Here is a 19392-nt window from a genome sequence, read left to right as displayed (position 1 = left end):
GTTCCCGCGTGCCCCACCCAACCCCTGCCCAGGTCCCAGTGTCTTACTTGAGCCGGTTTCTCCAGGGGTCTGGCGTGCTACGCGCGGTCCGGCCCGGAGCCCAGAGTCCCGCGACCCGGGCCCCAGCTGGTGTGCCCCGTGCAACCCCTTCCCGGACCCAGGGTCTTACTGGGTCCGGTATCTCCAGGGGTCTGGCGTGCTACACGTGGTCCGGCCCGTGGCCCAGGGTCCCGCGACCCAGGCCCCAGCTGTTCCCCTTCATGTCATTCTTTTTTTTTTTTTTTTTTTTTTTTTTTTTGTGGGTCTGGGGATGGAACCCAGGGGCATTTGACCTCCGAGCTACACCCCCTGCCCTATTTTTTATTCTTTATTTTGAAACCGGGTCTCACTGAGTTGCAGATGGCCTCACTAAGTAGCTGAGGCTGTCCGCGAACCGTGATCCTCCAGGTCTCAGCCTCCCGAATGCTGGGATTACAAGTGTGCGCCACCACGCCCGGCTTCTTCATGTCATTCTTAAGAAAAACTTAATATTATGGAAAACACGTACACATATAAGGAGAATGGCATACCAAATCCTTGTACTTATCTTCCTATTTCAACAATTTCCAACTTGTGGATTATCTTTCCTCTGTCACCCCATTCATTCCCCATCCTTGATTATGTCAAAGGAAATCCCAACCTCTATCATTTTATTTTTAACTATTTCTATATGTACCTTTAAAACTTAAGCAGTCCCTCTAAAATATGACCACAGTTATGGTCCTTAATCATGAACAGGCACCAAGGATGACCATACCTCGAAGCAAGAGTGCATTAGAGACTATAGCACAAGTTGAAAAGGTCGCCGAAAAATCCATGCTGGGAGGAAATGAGGAAAAGCTCTTAGTGGCCCACTCAGGCACAGGAGAGGATATTAGACACTATTACCAAGAGAGAACACAAGGAGCCGCCTTAGAAATTATGAAGCCATGATAGGGAAATTAAAAATGCAATAAAAGGTTTAGAAGACAAAGTGATAACATCTCAGAATGAAGAGCAAAAAGAAAAGAAATAGTGGAAGAGAAAAGATAAGGAAATTGGGTAACTAATCTAGAAAGCCCATTATCTGAATATTAAAGGCGAGAGAAAGAGAGAACATAAAAATGTAGGAAAGGAAATTAATGCTCCCATACAGGGCTTCATGAAGGTTCCCCGTAACTGAAGGAGCTGAGCGTTCAGGTTTGAAAGCCCTCACTAAGTACTTTGAAGACACATCCCTCTGAAAATTTTAGAACACGGGAGATCAAGAGAACAGACTCAAATATTCCATACAGAAAAATGTAGGAAGCAATATGGTGCAAGCTTGACAGTATTGGAAGCAAGAAAATAATGATGGATGCCTTCTAGGCTTATAAAGAAACATCTCCAATGTTCTCTACACCAAATATAGGCATAGGATATAGACACTTTCTGAGAGGAAAAAATGACCTTTTACATATTCTTCCTAAGTAGCTACTGGAAAATGTATACAAACTGAGAGAAGAAACCAATAAAGGGGAATAGCAGGGTGTATGTCCCAGGAACGAGTCAGGCTGGGGGACTGAGGACCATGGAGGGAGATGCTGGGGGACAGCCGTGCGCCAGGCATGGAGGATGGGCAGTAGAGTCCAGCAGCACGATGCAGCTCCTACCACCAACTTGCCTCCTCTCCACGTGCCTTGCGTTCAACTTGAGGGCTCACGACCTGGGGAGACACGGTCTGGATTACTGTCTGTCTGGCCCGTGTGTTGAGGAAACGCCTTCCTTGCCCTTATCGCTGGATGGGCACTCATTTAGCGCAGGGATTACAAGCGTGCGCCACCACGCCCGGCTGGAGTGAAGCACGATCCCAGCCATATTCTGGGTATATCCAGCACCTGCCCTCCCCCCATCCAGTGTGGCCAGGTGTGCACCCAGGTGTGCCTCATTTTCTTGGCTCATTTATGATCTTGCCTAGAAATGATCTTTCCCAGAAAGGCTCTCATAAATGCCCCGGAACCATGACTGGAGACCCTGTTGAACCTGCTTCTTCCTTTCCACGAGGCTTCGTCTAGCAAAGGCGGCATTTTCACTCTTACACGGTAATGTGAGAGCGAAATGGGAGTGTGCCCTAGCTTGCCTTTCGCTGTTCTGGAGCGCGTCTCATCTTTCCTTTCTAAAAGGATAGAACAATCATGTCTCCTGCCCCCTGCAAAAATTACACTGAAGCCCTAAGTTTGGAAGTAGAGACTTTGTAGACATATGAAGATGAGGCCATACTGGATTAGGGTGGGTGCTAATCCTGTGATGGAGGGCATAGGAGACATGGACAAACAGGAGAACACTGTAAAGACACAGACAGACACAGAACACCAGGCAAAGAGAAGGCCGAGATCCGTGTGCTGCCCTAAGTCAGGGAGTACCAAGAACCGCTGGAAGCTACTAGAAGCTAGAAGAGGCACAGTAGGATTCTTCCATAGCCTTTGGTAGGAGTGTGGCCCTGCTGACACCTTCATTTTGGACTTGTAGCCTCCAGAAGTGTGAGAATACATTCTATTGTTTTAAGCCACTCCATTTATATGAACTTGTTTGGCAGTTCTAGAAAACAAGTGCACACCGTTCCATTTGTGCTTGCCGCTCTCATTTTCAAACTAAGTATTATCTTGTTTAAAGTTGCATACATAGGTGGTAAAATTATAAAGAGAAATAAAGGAATGAGTCACAGAAGCCATCATTGCGGATCTGGGAGTGGAGCTCTGTGGTAGAGGGTGTGTGTAGCATGGTCAGTGTTTTGGTTTCAACCCCAGCACTAAGGGGGAAAGAAGTTAACATTGTGAGATGGGGGCCGGGGGAGGGGGGATGAAATGGGAGGAATTCGTGGAGCTTCTAGAAGGACCGGATGGTTGGGTGTGGTGGCACATGCCTCTAATCCTAGTACCCGGGAGGCTGAGGATCACAGTTTTAAGGCCAGCTTCAGCAACTTAGTGAGACCTTCACCAACTTAGTATGGCCCTGTTGAAAAGGGAAAAAAGGCCGGGGGTGTTGCTCAGAGGTAGAATGCCCCTGGATTAAATCCCCAGCACCAACCAACCAACAAAAACAAAGGTATTGGATGGCATTACTTGAGTTTTTATTTTATTGTGAAAAACTGCACATTTTAGTGCACTCTTTTTTGTATACAATACATTTAACAATAAATTGAAAAAGAAAGACCAAACCAAACAATAACACGACCCTCAAAATAGTCACTTAGTCTGAGAGAGATGGAGCCAGATCATTTCAACCAAACAAAAGCCTGGGGACAGGAGCCTTGGTGCCAAGGTGAGCACTCAGCAAGTCAGGGCGCCCTGTGCTAATGGAGATGAATAATACATGAGAAATCTCGGCCTGAAAAATCTTCAGCCAAAGCTACGCTTACTGCTGGGCCTAAAGGGAGAGCCTCCCTATGGAGCCCAAGGTTCCAGAGCCCGGTGTGCAGCTCAGTGGTGTCAGAGCAGACTCATAAGGCCCTCTGAGGACGCCGCTTCCCCAGTTGTCCCTCTGAGCTGGCAGGGCTGGCCTGAGCGCACGGGAGTGCGCTCATTGGGTGCCAGTTTGCCCTTCGCTGTTCTGGAACGTGTCTCATCTTTCCTGTCTAATAGAGAAAGCGGACCTCAGAACTTTGTCCAGTAAGTAGTAGGATCGACTGAATCGCAACAGTTATTTTTGTTTTCATTTCATTTGTTTGTACAGTTTATATAATATTAGGAGGAGACCGTGGCTTTTCCATTGATAACAGTGACCTAAAGTTTCTTCTTTAAGTGGTTTTTTAAAAAGTCAACCTAAAAATATTAAAGGCATTAATATGGTGTTCTTTTTTGTGTGTGTGTGGTACTGGGGGTAGAACCCAGAGGCTTTCTACCTCCGGGCTGTACTCCCAGCCCTATTTTGTATTTTATTTGAAAACAGGGTCTCACTGAGTTGCTTCACTAAGTAGCTGAGGCTGGCTTTCTCTGGTTTTTTTTTTTTTTTTTTTTTTTTTTTTTTTTTTTTTTTTTTTTTGGTGGTACTGGGGGTGGAACCCAGAGGCTTTCTACCTCCGGGCTATACTCCCAGACCTTTTTATATTTTATATGGAAACAGGGTCTCTCTAAGTTGCTGAAAGCCTCACTAAGTAGCTGAGGCTGGCTTTGAAACTGTGCGATCCTCCTGTCTCAGCCTCCCAAGTGCAGGATTACAAGTGTGCACCAACACGCTCACCTAAGATGGTGTTCTGATTGGAAATAAGAATAATATCTTTGGATTGCTGAAGTTTGGAAAATCACAATGATCACAGTGATCGTAGCAAAGTATTGGCCTTACTAAAACACAAGTGTCTTAGCCTGACACTCGGTTTGTTACATATCTCTTGTTTTAGAAGGCGTTGGGGGTAGAATCTCCAGCTTGTCCTGCCTCATGTTGGCCTTCCCCACCCTGCACCAGGGGGACGGGTTAGCCACTGGTGAGCCTCTGACCAAAGTACTACTCTTTCTGTAGTGCCCAGTGCCTGGCAGCAGTAGGATGGGGATGTGGACAGTCTGAGAAGATGCACAGGTATTCCTTCAGCCAAGTATGTGGCCAGCAAGGGAACAGTTCTTTCAGCGATCCTGGTCCTGTGCATGGTTCTGGAGGAGGCATGGCATGGGTTGCAGAAGAGAGGGCATGAGGCTTTCACCCTCTAGGAGGCATACATAGCCCCTCACATTCTAGAGAAAAGGCTGAGACACAGACACACAGCAGCTGGGAATGGGGAAGCACATGCAACGTTACACCACGTGGTGTAGCTTTTGCCTTCTGAGGGAAGAATTCAGGAAAAGGGAAGCCAGAGAAGACTAAGCGGTGACCTTTGAGGACTAGGCAGAGATGGAGGGAGTTTTAAGAAGACACATAGAAGTTTTCTTTGTGGCTCCAGATTCCATGGCACAGAGGTGAAGAACGCAGCCCCTCCAAGGCCACAGAAATCTGATTCATTTTCTCACTAACTCGAGATAACTCACGCAAGCTTTTTGTATCTGTTTTGGTCTGGGAAAGCTGGGGGCTATAATCACACCTGCTCTGGAGGGTTGACTTAAGGATTAACAGAGTTTGTGTAAGTAAACAGCATCATGCAGCTCTATAGGGAATAATCAATGATAAGTAGTTATCAAACATTCCATTTGTTTATGCAACGAAATTTTATTATGTGGTGATCATGTGTCAGGCGTTGCCAGGCCTCCACATCAAACACCTTGAGTGCCAAGTCCCACATATAAGATACTTACCTGTGATAACAGGACTCCTGTTCTGAGTGCTTCCTCGTGTGCCTGGCACTCCGCTAGCTTAGCTGTTGCATCACTCTGTCGCCCATAATCTTTATCCTCATTTTCTAGAAGCAGAAAATGAGAGACAGAGTTTATGGAATCTTTCCAAGATCACATAGAGAGGGTCAAGCCCGGAATTCAGATTGTGTGCTCTTAGTCATGCGTGGTGACTCATGCCTCTAATCCCAGTACATGGGAAGCCGAGATAGGAGGACTGCAAGTTCAAGGATGGCCTCAGCAATTTAGTGAGAGCTCTCTGTGACTCAGTGAGACCTTGTTTCCAAATAATAAAAAGGACTGGGGATGTAGCTTGGAGATAGCATGGCCGTGGGTTCAATCTCCAGTACCAAAAACAAAAACAGAAAAGTGTTCTTTATCACCATTCTAATACTGACTTATTATTCTAGGCCCAGACCCATTATGTCTAAAATTGCACTTGCTTTCCCCAGTTAGACTACCACTGTTCTTGTCACCCTGAAAGGCTGGAGACCTTCCTGTTCTCCATCAAGCCCCTGTAAACGGTTTATCACTAGGTCTTTAGTTCAGAGGCATCTAACTCTTTGTTCCCTGACTCTGGCCAGGCTCCCGTTGCCTGGGCCTGGACGCCTTCGCTGTTCTTGGTATTTCATCCCCTGCCCTACACAGGAGAGGCAAGCTGTCCAAGACGCGAGAGCACAGTTAAGTAATTTGTCATCGTCTCAGCGGCTTGCAGTATAGACACTCCCGTGGGCTCAACACAGAGGCCCAGATATGTAAGCTGCTGTGCACATAACTACTCTCCATCACTCAGGAAAGCGCGCTGGGAGAAAGCCGCACTCCACCCGGTGTGCCTCAAAGCCGCCTTCTTCAGAATGATAGGAAAGCCGCGCCAAAGGATAAAGTTAAAAGTTGGATAGTTAGAAATATGTAGAAATATTGTTAGAAAAATATAGGTGATTTCTATGTATCCACATATATAGATATATGAGAACTAAAAGCCAGGTGTGGTAGCACACACCTGTAACCTTAGTACTTGGAAAACTGCGGCAGGAGGATCCCCGATTCACAGCCAACCTCAGCAGACTTAGCGAGGCCCTCTGCAACTTAATGAGACTCCGTTTTTGAAAACAAAAAATAATTAAAATTGGGTTGGGGGTGTAGCTCAGAGGTAGAATGCCCTTGGTTTAAATCCCCGGTATTAAAAAAATAAATATGAGAGCTTAAACTATAAAACTGTAAGAAGAAAACATAGAGGTAAATCATCATGACCTTGGATTTGGCAGTGAACTCCTAGTATTTCACCAAAAGCACGAGCAACAGAGGGAAATGGAAGTGGATTTCATCTAAATTAAGAACCTAAGCCGGGCGCGGTGGCGCACGCTTGTAACCCCAGCGTTCAGGAGACCGAGACCAAAGGATCGCGGTTCGCGCCCAGCCTCGGCTACTTAGTGAGGCCCTCTGCAACTCAGTGAGACCCTGTTTCAAAATAAAAGAATAAAAAATAGGGATGGGGATGTAGCTTGGAGGTCAAATGCCTCTGGGTTCCATTCCCAAACCCGCAAAACAAACAAACAAACAAACAAACAAAAAACCAAAATACAATAACAAAAAAACTTACACACCAAAGAAAATTATCAAGTAAATGAAAAGACAGACTACAGAACAGGAAAAGTATTTACAAATCATATGTCTGATAAGGGTCCAGACTATATAAAGAATTCTTACAATGCAGCAATAAAAAGATACACCAACTACTTAAACAGGCAAAGGATTGGATAAACATTTTTCCAGAGAAGGTATACAAATGCCCAACAGGCACATCAAAAGATGCTCAGCAGCATTAACGCACTAGGGATACATCCCAACTACCGTGAGATGTGAATGCACGTGCACTGGGAGGCAACAACAATGATGGAGATAAGTGCTGGCAAGGAAGTGGAGAAATTGAAGACCTAAATAATATGCTGGTAGATAGGTAAATTGGTCCAAGTGTTGTGGAAAAGTTAGGTGGTTCCTCAAGAAGGGAAACATAGAATTACCATATGATCCAGCAACTCTGTATATGGGTCTCTACATATATTTGTGTGCCCTTGAAATTCAAAACAGGCCTACAAATATACATTCACCCATGTTCATAGCAAAGGATATTCTCAGTAGAAACCACTCAAAGGTTACTAGATAAATGGGTAAACAAATTGTGATATTTACATACATACACAGTGGAATATTACTTGGCTATAAAAAGGAATGTAGAACACTGAGTGTGGTGACACATGCCTGCAATCCCAGCTGTTTGGGAGGCTGAAGTAGGAGATCACAGGCTCTAGGCCACTTAGCCAGGCCCTATCACAAAAACAAAAAACCAAGTCTGGTGATGTAGCTCAGTGGTAGAATGTCCTTGGGTTCACATCTGCAGTGTAAAGAAAGAACAGGAATGCAGTTCTGATAAAAGCTGTAATATGAATATGCCCTGAAAATATCATTAAGTGACCCAGGTATGTCATTGTATGATTTTATTTATATGAAATATTCAAAATAGGTAAATCCGTAGAGACAAAGCAGAGCAGTGGTTGCTAGGGGCTAGGAGGAGCCGATAATGAGGAATAATTGCTTAATGGGTACAGGGGTTTCTTATGGAACCAAGGTCCTTCCTTTCCCTTTCCCATACCTTTCTTTCCCTTCCCCTACTGGGGATTGAACCCAGGGAGATTTTATCTCCAAACTGCACCCCCAACCCTGTTTTATTTTGAAACAGGGTCTCACTTCATTGACGAGAGTCTCACTACTTGCTGAGGCTGTCCTCAAACCTGTGATCCTCCTGTCTCAGCCTCCCAAGTACTAGGATCGCAGGCGTGAGCCACCACACCTAGCTCTGGCAGTGCTTCAGATCTACACAGGTGGAAGATGCACAACATTGTGAATGTACTAAATGTCACTTAGTTGATTATAAAATGATCTATCTTATGTTACACAGATTTCATCTGAGTAAAAAAGAAGTCTAAGAACAAAAGAAAAGTAAAGCTTTCACAAACAGTGTTTCATTATTAGTAGTAACGGATGCTTGGTAGACCCAGTACTTAGTGCGGTATTGCCCACAACACTGCCAAGATTTCTAGCTGGTTTGTGGTCCCAGCCTCTCTTCTTCGATGAGCGCAGGGCCCGTAGGCCTGGGATTCCTAAACCACATGCCCTTAGGGGCTGGGCAGTTGGACAAGCATCTGAGGCCGGCCAGTAGGCAGGCCTAGGACAGTGGCAGTTGGGTGGAATGAGCACCACTGCCCGTCTGCAGGCATTCCCGCTCAGGCCCAGCTCCGGCCTCAGGATTCTGCCATCCCTTTTAAGCCAACTGACAAACATGATAAAGCCTTATCTACCCTCCTCCCTGCTGCGCCCTGGCCACCTGAGTACATAAGGGGACAGATTGACTCTGAACCTTCTGTTTCTAGGCTGGTCAGAGAAACAGGCGCTGGTGGCCGCCTCAAGAGGGAATGTGGGTTCCCCAAGTGTCACTTGCTCACAATTTGTACGTCCACTTGCCTATGGTCTCTGTCACAGAATAGCCTGGAAATATTTTTTAATAGATGAGATGGCTGGGTGTGGTGGCACATGCCTCTGATTTTACTTCTTGGGAGGCTGAAATGGGAAGATCACAGGTTTGAGGAGAGCCTTGTTAACTTTGCAAGGCTCTCAGTAACTTAGCGAGACCCTGTTTCCAAATAAAAAAATAAAAGCCAGGGGTGGTGGTGGACGCTTGTAATCCCAGTACTTGGCAAGCTAAGACAGGAGGATGGCGGTTTCACAGCCAGCCTCAGCTACTTAGGCCCTCTACAACTTAGTGAGACCCTGTTTTCAAATAAAGAATAAAAAATAGGGCTGGGGGTGTAGCTCAAAGGTAGAATGCCTCTGAGTTCCATCCCTAGTACTGCAAAAAGTAAATAAATACGTAAATAATAAAAAGAGGCTGGGGATGTAGCTCAGACGCAGAACACTCCTGATTTCAGTCTCTAGTACCTATCTATATGTCGCATTCTCTCTCTCACACTCACAATGAGCTATTGGAGAAAAGCTATTTTTCCCCCCATCATATGTCCACACCTTGGGAGGCCTGTACCGCTCAGGATGCTCAGGATGTCAGGAGAGGGGGAGGGTGTGGAGGGAAGAGCCCAGTCCATTAGGTCTGGGAGTGGCTGTTTTCTTTTGTGCCTCTGGCTATGTATCTGCTGATAATCCTTCTGTGCTTTGGCCCACACCTTCCAATATGTAATGGCTCAGTGGCCACGGGAAGGGACAGGCAAAAGGAGTACAGGTGTGTGACCAGAGGCACCTGACTCCTGACTCCTGCCCTAAAATGTTCACCCAGAAGTACCACCTTTGGTGAGATACAGAAGTGTTGGAGCTCTCAGAGTCTTCGAATGCAGAGGCCTCTAAGAGGTGAAGGTGAAGCTCTGGAGGCCCTGGAGGCGGGGCCAGTGGAGAAGCAAGGCAGGGAGGCAGAGCTCGTGGGCGTTTGCTTCACTATTTTCTTAGATCTGGCTGAGGAGCGCAGAGTCAATATTTTCTCTCGTTATTCTGTCTTCAAGAGGTCCCTTTGCCACACGCCTAATTTGGACTTGAATGCAGGGATGAAGAGGAGACCTTCCTCTTTGTTCTGAAATTCTGCCCATGGAGCCCTGAGTTCCCGAGATCCAGCGTCTGGCCCACGGAGAGCCTGTACTTTGCTGGGGCCTTTGGAGGCGTGCCTTCCACGTTTACAAAGAGCTTGCTGGCTGCCCAGTCAGCAGCGTTCCTTGGTTCACCTTACAACACGCTAGACAACGCGTGGTTTTTGTCTTTGTAGTGAGATTGGGTCTGACAAGGGCACATTTATCTCCGGGACTTTTGTGTGGGGAGGTAGCTTTCTTTGTGGCTGCCCCCGGACAGCCAGGCTGGCCCCCAAGCTGCAGCACTTCCCTGTCAGAACTTGGCCCCAGGGTCCCAAGTATAACTGCTGGCGAGAACCAGGTCCTCCTTCCCTGGACGTGGTCGTAGAGAGCATCACAGTGTAAACAAGTGCTCTGACCTTCCTAGCTCTTGTGCCAGCCGCTTCTCAGTGTATGGGGATCATTCTTGAATTATACAAAAACCTCCAGAGCTTGCTTAAGGGTTTAGATAACATAAGCTGAGCATGATGCGTACACTTATAATCCCAGTACTTGGGAGGCTGAGACAGAAGGATCACAGGTTCGCAGCCAGTCTCTGCAACTTAGTGAGACCCTGTTTCAAATTCAAATAGGGCTGGGGGTGTAGCTCAGAGGTGGAATGTTCCTGGGTTCAATTTTCAGTACCAAAACACAAAAAACAACAAAATAAAAGTTTATATAATTTAGTATGAAGAGATTCTTGGATACTGTCTGAAACCTCAGAAATCCAACATGGGTCTCTAGTCTTTGTGATGTATGAGTGGTTATAACCTAGGGGTGTCCTGGTAGACAGGAAGTCCAAGTGTTGCCTCAGATTTACAGCTCTTCCTATACAAGGTGTGGATGGGCTATAGTGGCAGAGCACTTGCCTAGCATGTGTGCGGTTCTAGCCCCAATCCTAGAGAAAGAAAAAGAAAGAGAGAGGGAACAGACTGGATTCAGGCTGCCTAACGGGACTCAGTCCTGGTTTATTAGCTGGGTGGTCTTTGGATTTAACAGTTCTATATTGATTTCCTTGTCTATAAAAACAAAAGTGGTTATGTAGATTGAATATCAAAGGGTTGTTTCAGAGTTTGGGGTTTTTCCCCCCCAGATTTGGGAATAATTTATGTAGTTTTACTGGTTGAGCACTCATAAATAATTTTTGGATTAGAGGTACTCAGCTTATGGCAGCTACGTTGTAAGTTTTTTTATGATACATTACTTCTAATCCTCTGATGCATTCATATTTGTGCCTATAAAATAGGGGACACAAAAATGAACACAGTGTAGATGTTTAGGAATTAGTGGCTCCTACCACGGGAGGAGCCGGCAGGAAGGCCAGGAGGATGGCAGATGGGCCCTGTGTTCAGCGGTGTTCCTTGACTACTGCGGACTCCTGTTTCTGCTGTGTTCCTTTTCTTGTCCAGTATTGATCCTGCAGAAGGTGGAGAATGGAGACCTGAGCAACAAGATTCTGAAGATCACTGATTTTGGCTTGGCTCGGGAATGGCACCGAACCACCAAGATGAGCGCGGCAGGGACTTACGCCTGGATGGCGCCTGAAGTCATCCGTGCCTCCATGTTCTCCAAAGGCAGTGACGTGTGGAGGTAAGGTCCTGCGGTGCAGAGACAGTCTTCCCCAGGTCTCTTTTGGCTGTACACGTTTTAGGACTTGGAGATTGGAGGTTACATGGAACTTCAGTTACCCCAAGTAGGGTTAAATGCCTCCTAAGAGCAACTCTGATCATTCCCACGTTGCCAAGGTTTCCTATGCTTTCATCTACCACCCCCTCCCAGCCCAGTTCTGTGTGCATGTTGCAGATTGCTTCCTGGGAAAGGCTGGGGGCACCATGTCGTCCTTTCTGTGACCCGAAGGGTTGTAGGGCACTAGGGCACTCATGGAGGTCTTCCCCACTGCCTTCCTGGGGAGGGGCTAACCCAACGTCCTCCCTGTAAGTTGCCTAGCCAGTGAATGTTCTTTGTGTGGTCTCTCTTTCTCTCTCTCTTTTTTCTTGGTGGCTTAGAAATTATCCTTTTCTATTGTCCAGTTAATATTGTAATCAAAACTCTGTCTGTTGGATGTTGATTTAGAAATAGGATGGGCCCTGAGCCCATTCCCAAGAACCACAGAGTTACAGACTAGAAATTACCAACCATGCTACAAGGTAAATACCAGCCCAAGAGGTCATAAGGACATGGATTTAAAAACAATCTTGTCCCTGTCAAGGAAGAATGAACAGTTACACAGTGTCCGTCCTCATGGCTGTGGCACAGTGCTATTTCCTTGGTCTACCGAAAGAAGGACCAGAAGTTATCCCAGGGTCAGTCAAGGAAGTCAGTGCTTCCCCATGTGTTGTCAAGTGGGCACCTGTGTGTATGTATGTGTGCATGTACATATATTTTATTTGAAATGACATTTCTTGAGGCATTATGTACATAATGTAAATCTTACCCTTTAAAGTATATTAGTCAGTGATTTGAATATATTTACAAAATTGTGTGTTGATCACCACTGTTATTAGCTTCCTACAGTTGCAGTAACAAATTGCCTCAAACCAGGAGGCTTAAAGCAACAGAAACTTATTTTTTCATAGTTCTAGAGGCCAGAAGTCTGAAATGATTATCAGCAGGGCCACACCCTCTAGAGACAGTCCAAATCCAAATAAGGATTTCAGACATTAGGACATCAATACCTCTTTGTAGGGCCACCATTCCGCCCACTATGACCACTATTTATATCCAGAACATTTTTATTACCTTTTCAAAAAAGAAACTTCATATTCATTGTCCCCCATGCCCCAATCCGTCCTTCCACTACTCCCCAGCAACCACTGCTTACCATCTTTGTGGATTTGCCTACTCTGGGTATATAGATGGAATCATACAGTATGTGTTCTTTTGTGACACTTCTTAAATTGAACATAATGATTTCAGTGTCTATCTGTGTTGTAGCGTAGATGATAATTTATCATCTTAGTGCCTCAGAGTATTCTATTATATGGATGGTCCACATTTGTTCTTCATTCGTAAGGTGATGGGCATTTGGGTTGTCTTTCCCTTTTGGCTGTTAGGAATAATGCTGCTGTGAACATTCATGTACAAGATTTTTTTGTGTGTGAACATACATTTTTGGTTAGACCTGTGTTTTCCATTACACCTGTTTTCTTCCAATAATTTTATAATCTAAGCTTTTATATTTAGGTTTCTGATCCATTTTAACTTTTTATGAAATGTGAGGTAGGGGTAGAATTGCTGAGTCACATGGTAATTTCATGTTTAACTTTTTTAAGAACCAGCAATTTTTTTTAATTAATTATTTTTTTTGCGGATCTGGAGGTGGAACCCAGGGGCATTCTACCTCCGAGCTACACCCCCTGCCCTATTTTTTATTCTTGATTTTGAAACCAGGTCTCACTGAGTTGCAGAGGGCCTCACTAAGTAGCTGAGGATGTCCACGAACCGCAGTCCTCCAGTCTCAGCCTCCCGAATGCTGGGGTTGCAAGCATGCGCCGCCACGCCCAGCTTAAAATTTTTTATTTTTTTTTTAGCACTTTATATTCCCACTACTAATGTATTAGGGTTCTGGTTTCTCACATCTTCTTAACACAGACTGTTATGTTCCGATTTATCCACACTTCTTAACAATGACTATTGTGTCTTGTTTTGATTTAGACCTCTCCTAGACTGTGTGAAGAGGTATTTCATTGTGGTTTTGATTTTCATTTTCTTAATAATGTTCAGTATCTTTTCATGGGTTCATTGATCATTTTTATATCTTCTCTGGAGAAATATTTATTTGAATTCTCTGCCAATTTAAAAATTGGCTTACTTGTCTTTTTATTATTGAATTGAAAGTTGTTTATATTTTATGTGTATAAGTGTCTTATCAGATATATGATTTGCAAATTTTTTTATTCTGTTATATTTTTGTTTTTTGAAACACTATATATATATCACTATATATATATTTATGTATATATATATATATATATATATATATATATATATATATTTGTGTGTGTGTGTGTGTGTGTGTGGTACTGAGGATTGAACCCAGGGGCATTCTACCTCTGAGCTACAGCCTCAGTCCTATTTTTTACTTCTTACTCTTTATTTTGAAACAAGCTGTCACTAAATTGTGGAGGGTCTCACTAAATAGCTGTAGTTGGCCAAGAACCTGCGATCCTCCTGTCTCAGCCTCCCAGGTACTAAGACTACAAGCGCAAGCCACCATGCCCAGCTGAAACAAAATGTTTTTAATGATGAAGTTTGGTATATCTATTTTTTCCCTTTGTTGTAATGTACTTTTGGTGTCATAGCTAAGAAACCATTGCTTAATTCAAGGTCATGAAGGTTTACTATGTTTTCTTGTAATAATTTTATAATCTTAGCTTTTATATTAAGGTTTCTGATCCATTTTGACTTAACTTTTTTTTTATGAGTTGTGAGGTAGGGGTCCACATTTTTTTTTCCCACATAGCTATTCAGTTGTTCTCTTCCCACTGAATTGTCTTGTCACTTTTGTCCAAAAGCAGTTTACTAGAATTGTAAAAATTTAGCCAGGCGTGGTGGTGCACACTTGTAATACCAGCACTTGGAAGGCTGCGACAGGAGGATCACATAGGTTTGAAGCCAGCTTTGGCTATTTAGTGAGACTCTCAGCAACTTAGTGAGACCCTGTTTCCAAATAAAGTATAAAATAGGTCTGGGAGTGTAGCCCGGAGGTAGAAAGCCCCTGAGTTCCACCCCACCATACCACGAAAGAAAGGAAGGAAGGAAGGAAATATAAAAATGTATTCCTGGACTTAAAATTCTACTTCATTCATCTGTATGTCTATCTTTATGCCAGTACTGTCATTTCTTAGTCATTGTAATTTTGTAGTAAGTTTTGAAATTAGGAAGTGTGAGTCCTCCAATTTTGTTATCTTTCAGGATTATTTTGGCCATTCTGAGTCTCTTGCAATTTCTTATGAATCTTAGCATCATTTTGTTAATTTCTGCAAAACAGGCAGCAGGATTTTGGTAGCAGTTGTGCTAATTTTATAGATTACTTTGGGGACTATTGACATCTTAAAATAATTTCCAATCCATGAACATAGGATATCTTTAAACTTATTTGGGCCTCTTAAATTTTTTCAGAATTATTTTATTGCTTCTGTGTATTGAATCTCGTTTTACCACATATTAATTACAAAGTAAAGTAGCTAATGAGAAGGATTAGGTTTTCATTTCCTTAAAATATTTGACCCGATCTCTTGTTGAACTTTATCCTGATATTTAGCTGGTTTTGATATATAAAAAAGCAGTTTGATTTCAATTTAATACTTTTTTGTTATACCATATGCTAATGAAATTAATTAATACATTAACTAAGAGAAGCTGGTATTGTAAGGAGACCTACAGATATGGAAGCTTAACTATGACAGAAACGCAGTTCTCTGTCAAGGAGTAATCTATCCAGTCCAAGATGGCAGGGCAGCTGTGCCCCTGAGATCATTCCAGAATCCAGGTTCTTTCAGATTCCCTCAGTGCATTTTCCTCGTCTGAATGATAAAATCTGAGCCACTGTTACTTTTTTCTCTATTGTGGCCTGGAAAAAAAGGAGCAAGTAGCTTGTCTTTAATTTGGAGACAGTCCAGAAGTTGTATACATCTCTGTACACCCCATTGCCTGCTCTTGGTTATAGGGGCACACTTTACTCCAAGGGAGGAGTTTTGTTTTTGTTTTTGTTTTTATTTTTTTACTTCTAGTAATTTTGCTAGACTTCTTCTGCATTATTAGACTCTCTCAGATTTTATTTTAAAATTATTATTATTTTAAAAATAATAACTATTACTACTACTACTGTACTGGGGATTGAACCCAGATTTGCTCTAACACAGAGCTACCTTCTGATCCCTTTTTAATTTTGCATTTTGAGACAGAGTCTCTCTAAGTTCCCCAGGGTGGCCTCAAACCTGCAATCCTTCTGCCTCAGCCTCCTGAATATCTGGGATCACAGGTGTGCACCAGCATGTTTGGCTCTGCACGGCAATGTCCGGGGTTTTATTCTCACATATGTCAAAGGTTTCTGCTGGTGAAGATTTAGACAGAATTATCTTAGATATCCAGGTACATTGCTAGTGGGAAGGAAAAATGCAAAATGCCTAATGCAGGGTCTTCCTATAGTGACAGAAAGACCAGGCTCCTTGCCGGGGTTGGTCTGCCGTGAGAGAAACAAGGCAGGACCTTTCACCTTTTATCCAAAGTCACCTTGTCTTGCACTTCAACCACAGATCCTGACAGCCAGCTTGAGGAGCCTCTGGAAGAGGAATCTAATTAAATTGTTTGACAGTCTAAAGGAAAGAGCTTATAGGTCACTCTCAAATCAGCAGCACTTTGGGCAGAGTATCTGGATATTGTCACATGGTCTGTCAATGAGTCTGTAGTTTAAAATTGTTTTCAGAACTTATGCCTCCTGATCCAGTTTGATTGGTGAATGTGGTTTGAAAACGTGATTCACCATGATTCCTCCCAGCTTTCTTAGCTTCTGGGCTGTAGTATTTCCTTTTAAGACAAAGATTTATTGAATCAGTTATTACATGGGCTTTAATCCCTTTTTGAGCCTGCTCATGCATACAGTAATACCTGTGTACTAGTAACATGTGACCAACTATACATGCTTGTTCCTTTTGTACTTTGGGCAGCCCCTTCCAGAATGATTGGTCCACTGTGCCTTGGACCCAGCAGGCTTTCCCAGAGAAGGCCAACACGTGTGTTGCCTAGGAACTTGGTATGTAGTTGGTTCCCAAATTGACTCAAATTTATTGCTCATTCAGGAGCTGTTGAATACTTTCTCTGTGCCAGGTACCTGATTGAGCCCCCCACGCCTCTCGCTCCTCCTGGAACTCCACCTGCTGTTGCTCGGGGCCCAGCCAGCTGAGTGCGTGTTGCTGCTCCGCGTGGCTCTGTGAATCTCCTCCACATGCTGTGATGGAGTGTGAAATGATAGTGGTCTGGAAGCTTGTTTTTCATGTGGCTCGGATTTGGGACAATCTCAAGAAGAGGAATTACTGAAAATTTCCCCCGGGGTTGTGCTGTGCAGGGAGAGCAGTGGTCATATAACCAAGGGCATTGTCCTGCAAGGACATCTTGCCTGTTGTATGTGAGATGAGGTGGAGGCACTTCTTAATCATTTTAAGTTTTTAAAGTTATAATAATAAAACATGATGTCTATAGAAAATTATTAGAAAATATAAATAAATAAAAAGATAAGAAAATCATCCTTAAAGTGGGATCATTCCGTTTTGTAAACTTCTTTCTCAGTGAAGTATAACACTGGGCTTAGTGGCACATGCCTATAATCCTAGTCCTTGAAAGGTTGGGACAGGAGGATCGCAGGTTCAAAGCAAACTGTAGCAACTTAGCAAGACCCTGTTTCCAAATAAAAATAAAATAGGGATTAGAGTGTAGATCGGAGATAGAATGTTCCTGGATTCAATTCCTAGCACCACTCACATACACAGAAATGTAATATACCATGACTGTTTTAGCACTTAAATGTTTTTATGTCAATAAATATATTAATATATACATTGCATACATACATGTTAATATATCCATTTGAATGAGTTAACAACCACAGGAATAATTGTATGTTACTTTAACAATTTCTAAAGTGCTTTCATGTATAGTAGTTCAGTAATTTTTGTCAAAGATTATTAGGTAGTATGGCTCCAGGATTATGAGATCACAGCCAATTACCAGGTGCAAGAGATTTCCCCAGCCCTCCTCCTTCAAGGGGACCAATCCTGACCAAGATTCCCCAGCCCTCCTCCTTGAAGGAGACCAATCCTCTACAGAGGATAGGCCCAGCCTGGCAGCTTTGGGGATGACACAGGTTACTGAGAAAGCTTTGGCTCAGCACAGGTGCAGGATTGCTCTGCCCCTGATTGGAGAGGGCTGCTATCCACTCTCATCTCTCCCTCACTTTCAGGAAACTTCTCCCTCCCCTCTGAAGCAGTTGAAGAGTTCACTGAGTCTCTGTGGGTGGCTAATTATGAACTCAACAAATTCAGAAAGCTGGGGGGGGCCCGGTGGTTCTGCTTGAGGGGAGGTATTTGGGTTCCGCTGAGCAGGCCCTACCTGCCTGCATGTAAATGTTCTTCAGAAGACTTGTTTCCCTTCTTTCAACTCTAGGAGGGCAACACCAGACTAAACCTGAGATAAAGCACATTGATTTCTGCTACCCATCTGCACCTGGTGCTCAAATCCACCTAATTGGTATTTCTGTCATTTCTTTCTTGGAATTCCTGCAAAACAAGTATCAAAGTCTTCATTTATCATCCTAAAAATAAAGAGGACACTGGCTCAGGAAAACCCACTGGTTTTGTCCAGCTGCTGGCCTGAACGCCCATGTGACTCAGCAAGGCTCTCATCAGATGCCGTGGGCTCTATGAATCCCCACCTCTCCCACACTTCTTCATTTCAGGTCCTTTCTGAAAAGAAACCACATGTGTTTACCACCATAGATGGTCATTTCTGGGTGAGGCATGGTTGTTGCTGTTACTTATTCCTTGTAACTAGTCTGTGAGGTTGATATTGTGGGGTTTGTGTACAAATGAGGAAACAGAGGTTTGGCAAGGTGATCTTGTTTCCCCAAGGACACAGAGCTGGCACTTGAAAACATGGGCACTGGACTCAGGTCTGCAAATCTTTCTGAGGTAGCATTCCTCATACTTGAGCAGCAGTCCATACACTTCTCTAGAACAGAATGCAGAAAAACCAGCCTGGTTAGAGCAGAGCTGCCCTCACTGAGGCTGAGAAGGATGGGATCCCAGGAAGTATGAAGCACTCCCCTGTCTTTCTAGGTATTTAGAGCTCAGGCACCAGTTGTCTTTGCCTGTATGGAAGGTGGAGCATCTGTGGGACCTTTGGTTTTTGGAGGCATCTGAACATGGGAGCAGCTCTCAGCTGCTCAGCAGAGCTGGGGGCTCTTCAAGGTCACTTGGTAGATACTGCCAAATGTGACCACTGTCTGGATGTCACATTAAAGGTTTGGCAGGAGTGCAGTACTGCAGTCACCGATGGCGTTGGAGGCCTGCTTTGTCGTACCCAGTGCGGTCTGTAGGACCATCTGACTATGAGCTCATTTCCAAGAACTACACATCCACCTACCAACTTGCATATCTTTGAGCACCTACTATGTGACAGAGCCAGGGTTAGGCCCTGAGAATGCAGAAATTAAAAATTTACCAGTCTTGCCCTTCAGCTACAATGCATGGCAGCCTGAGCAAGGGGCTAGGGAAGACTTCTCCAACTGTCCTGTGTCCTTCCCACCAGCTGCCAACTAAACCCTGACTCTCTGTTCTGACAAGTCAAGACCCACAACTTTCTATTTCCTGTCAAGATACATAAAGGAAATGACAGTATTTGGTGGCCTTACCAGGTTAAGATCA

At 44.1% G+C, this 19392-nt stretch overlaps 1 protein-coding gene across 2 annotated transcripts in view; it reads left to right on the top strand.

The window, feature by feature from the left end:
• MAP3K9 (mitogen-activated protein kinase kinase kinase 9) overlaps nt 1-19392 on the top strand; it is a gene marked incomplete at both ends in the record, with an annotated part of 76973 nt that overhangs the window by 38618 nt on the left and 18963 nt on the right. For both annotated transcript variants that reach the window (XM_080707324.1, XM_080707323.1), the window contains one exon: nt 11383-11563. In XM_080707324.1, the coding sequence (XP_080563450.1) occupies nt 11383-11563 (181 nt within the window). The remainder of the gene's footprint in view (nt 1-11382; nt 11564-19392) is intronic.

Source organism: Muscardinus avellanarius (genome assembly GCF_963383645.1).
Source record: "Muscardinus avellanarius genome assembly, chromosome: 12".
NCBI classification, from domain to species: Eukaryota; Metazoa; Chordata; class Mammalia; order Rodentia; family Gliridae; genus Muscardinus; species Muscardinus avellanarius.
Note: the sequence above shows the minus strand (reverse complement) of the source record. Positions and strands in the feature narration are given on the sequence as shown.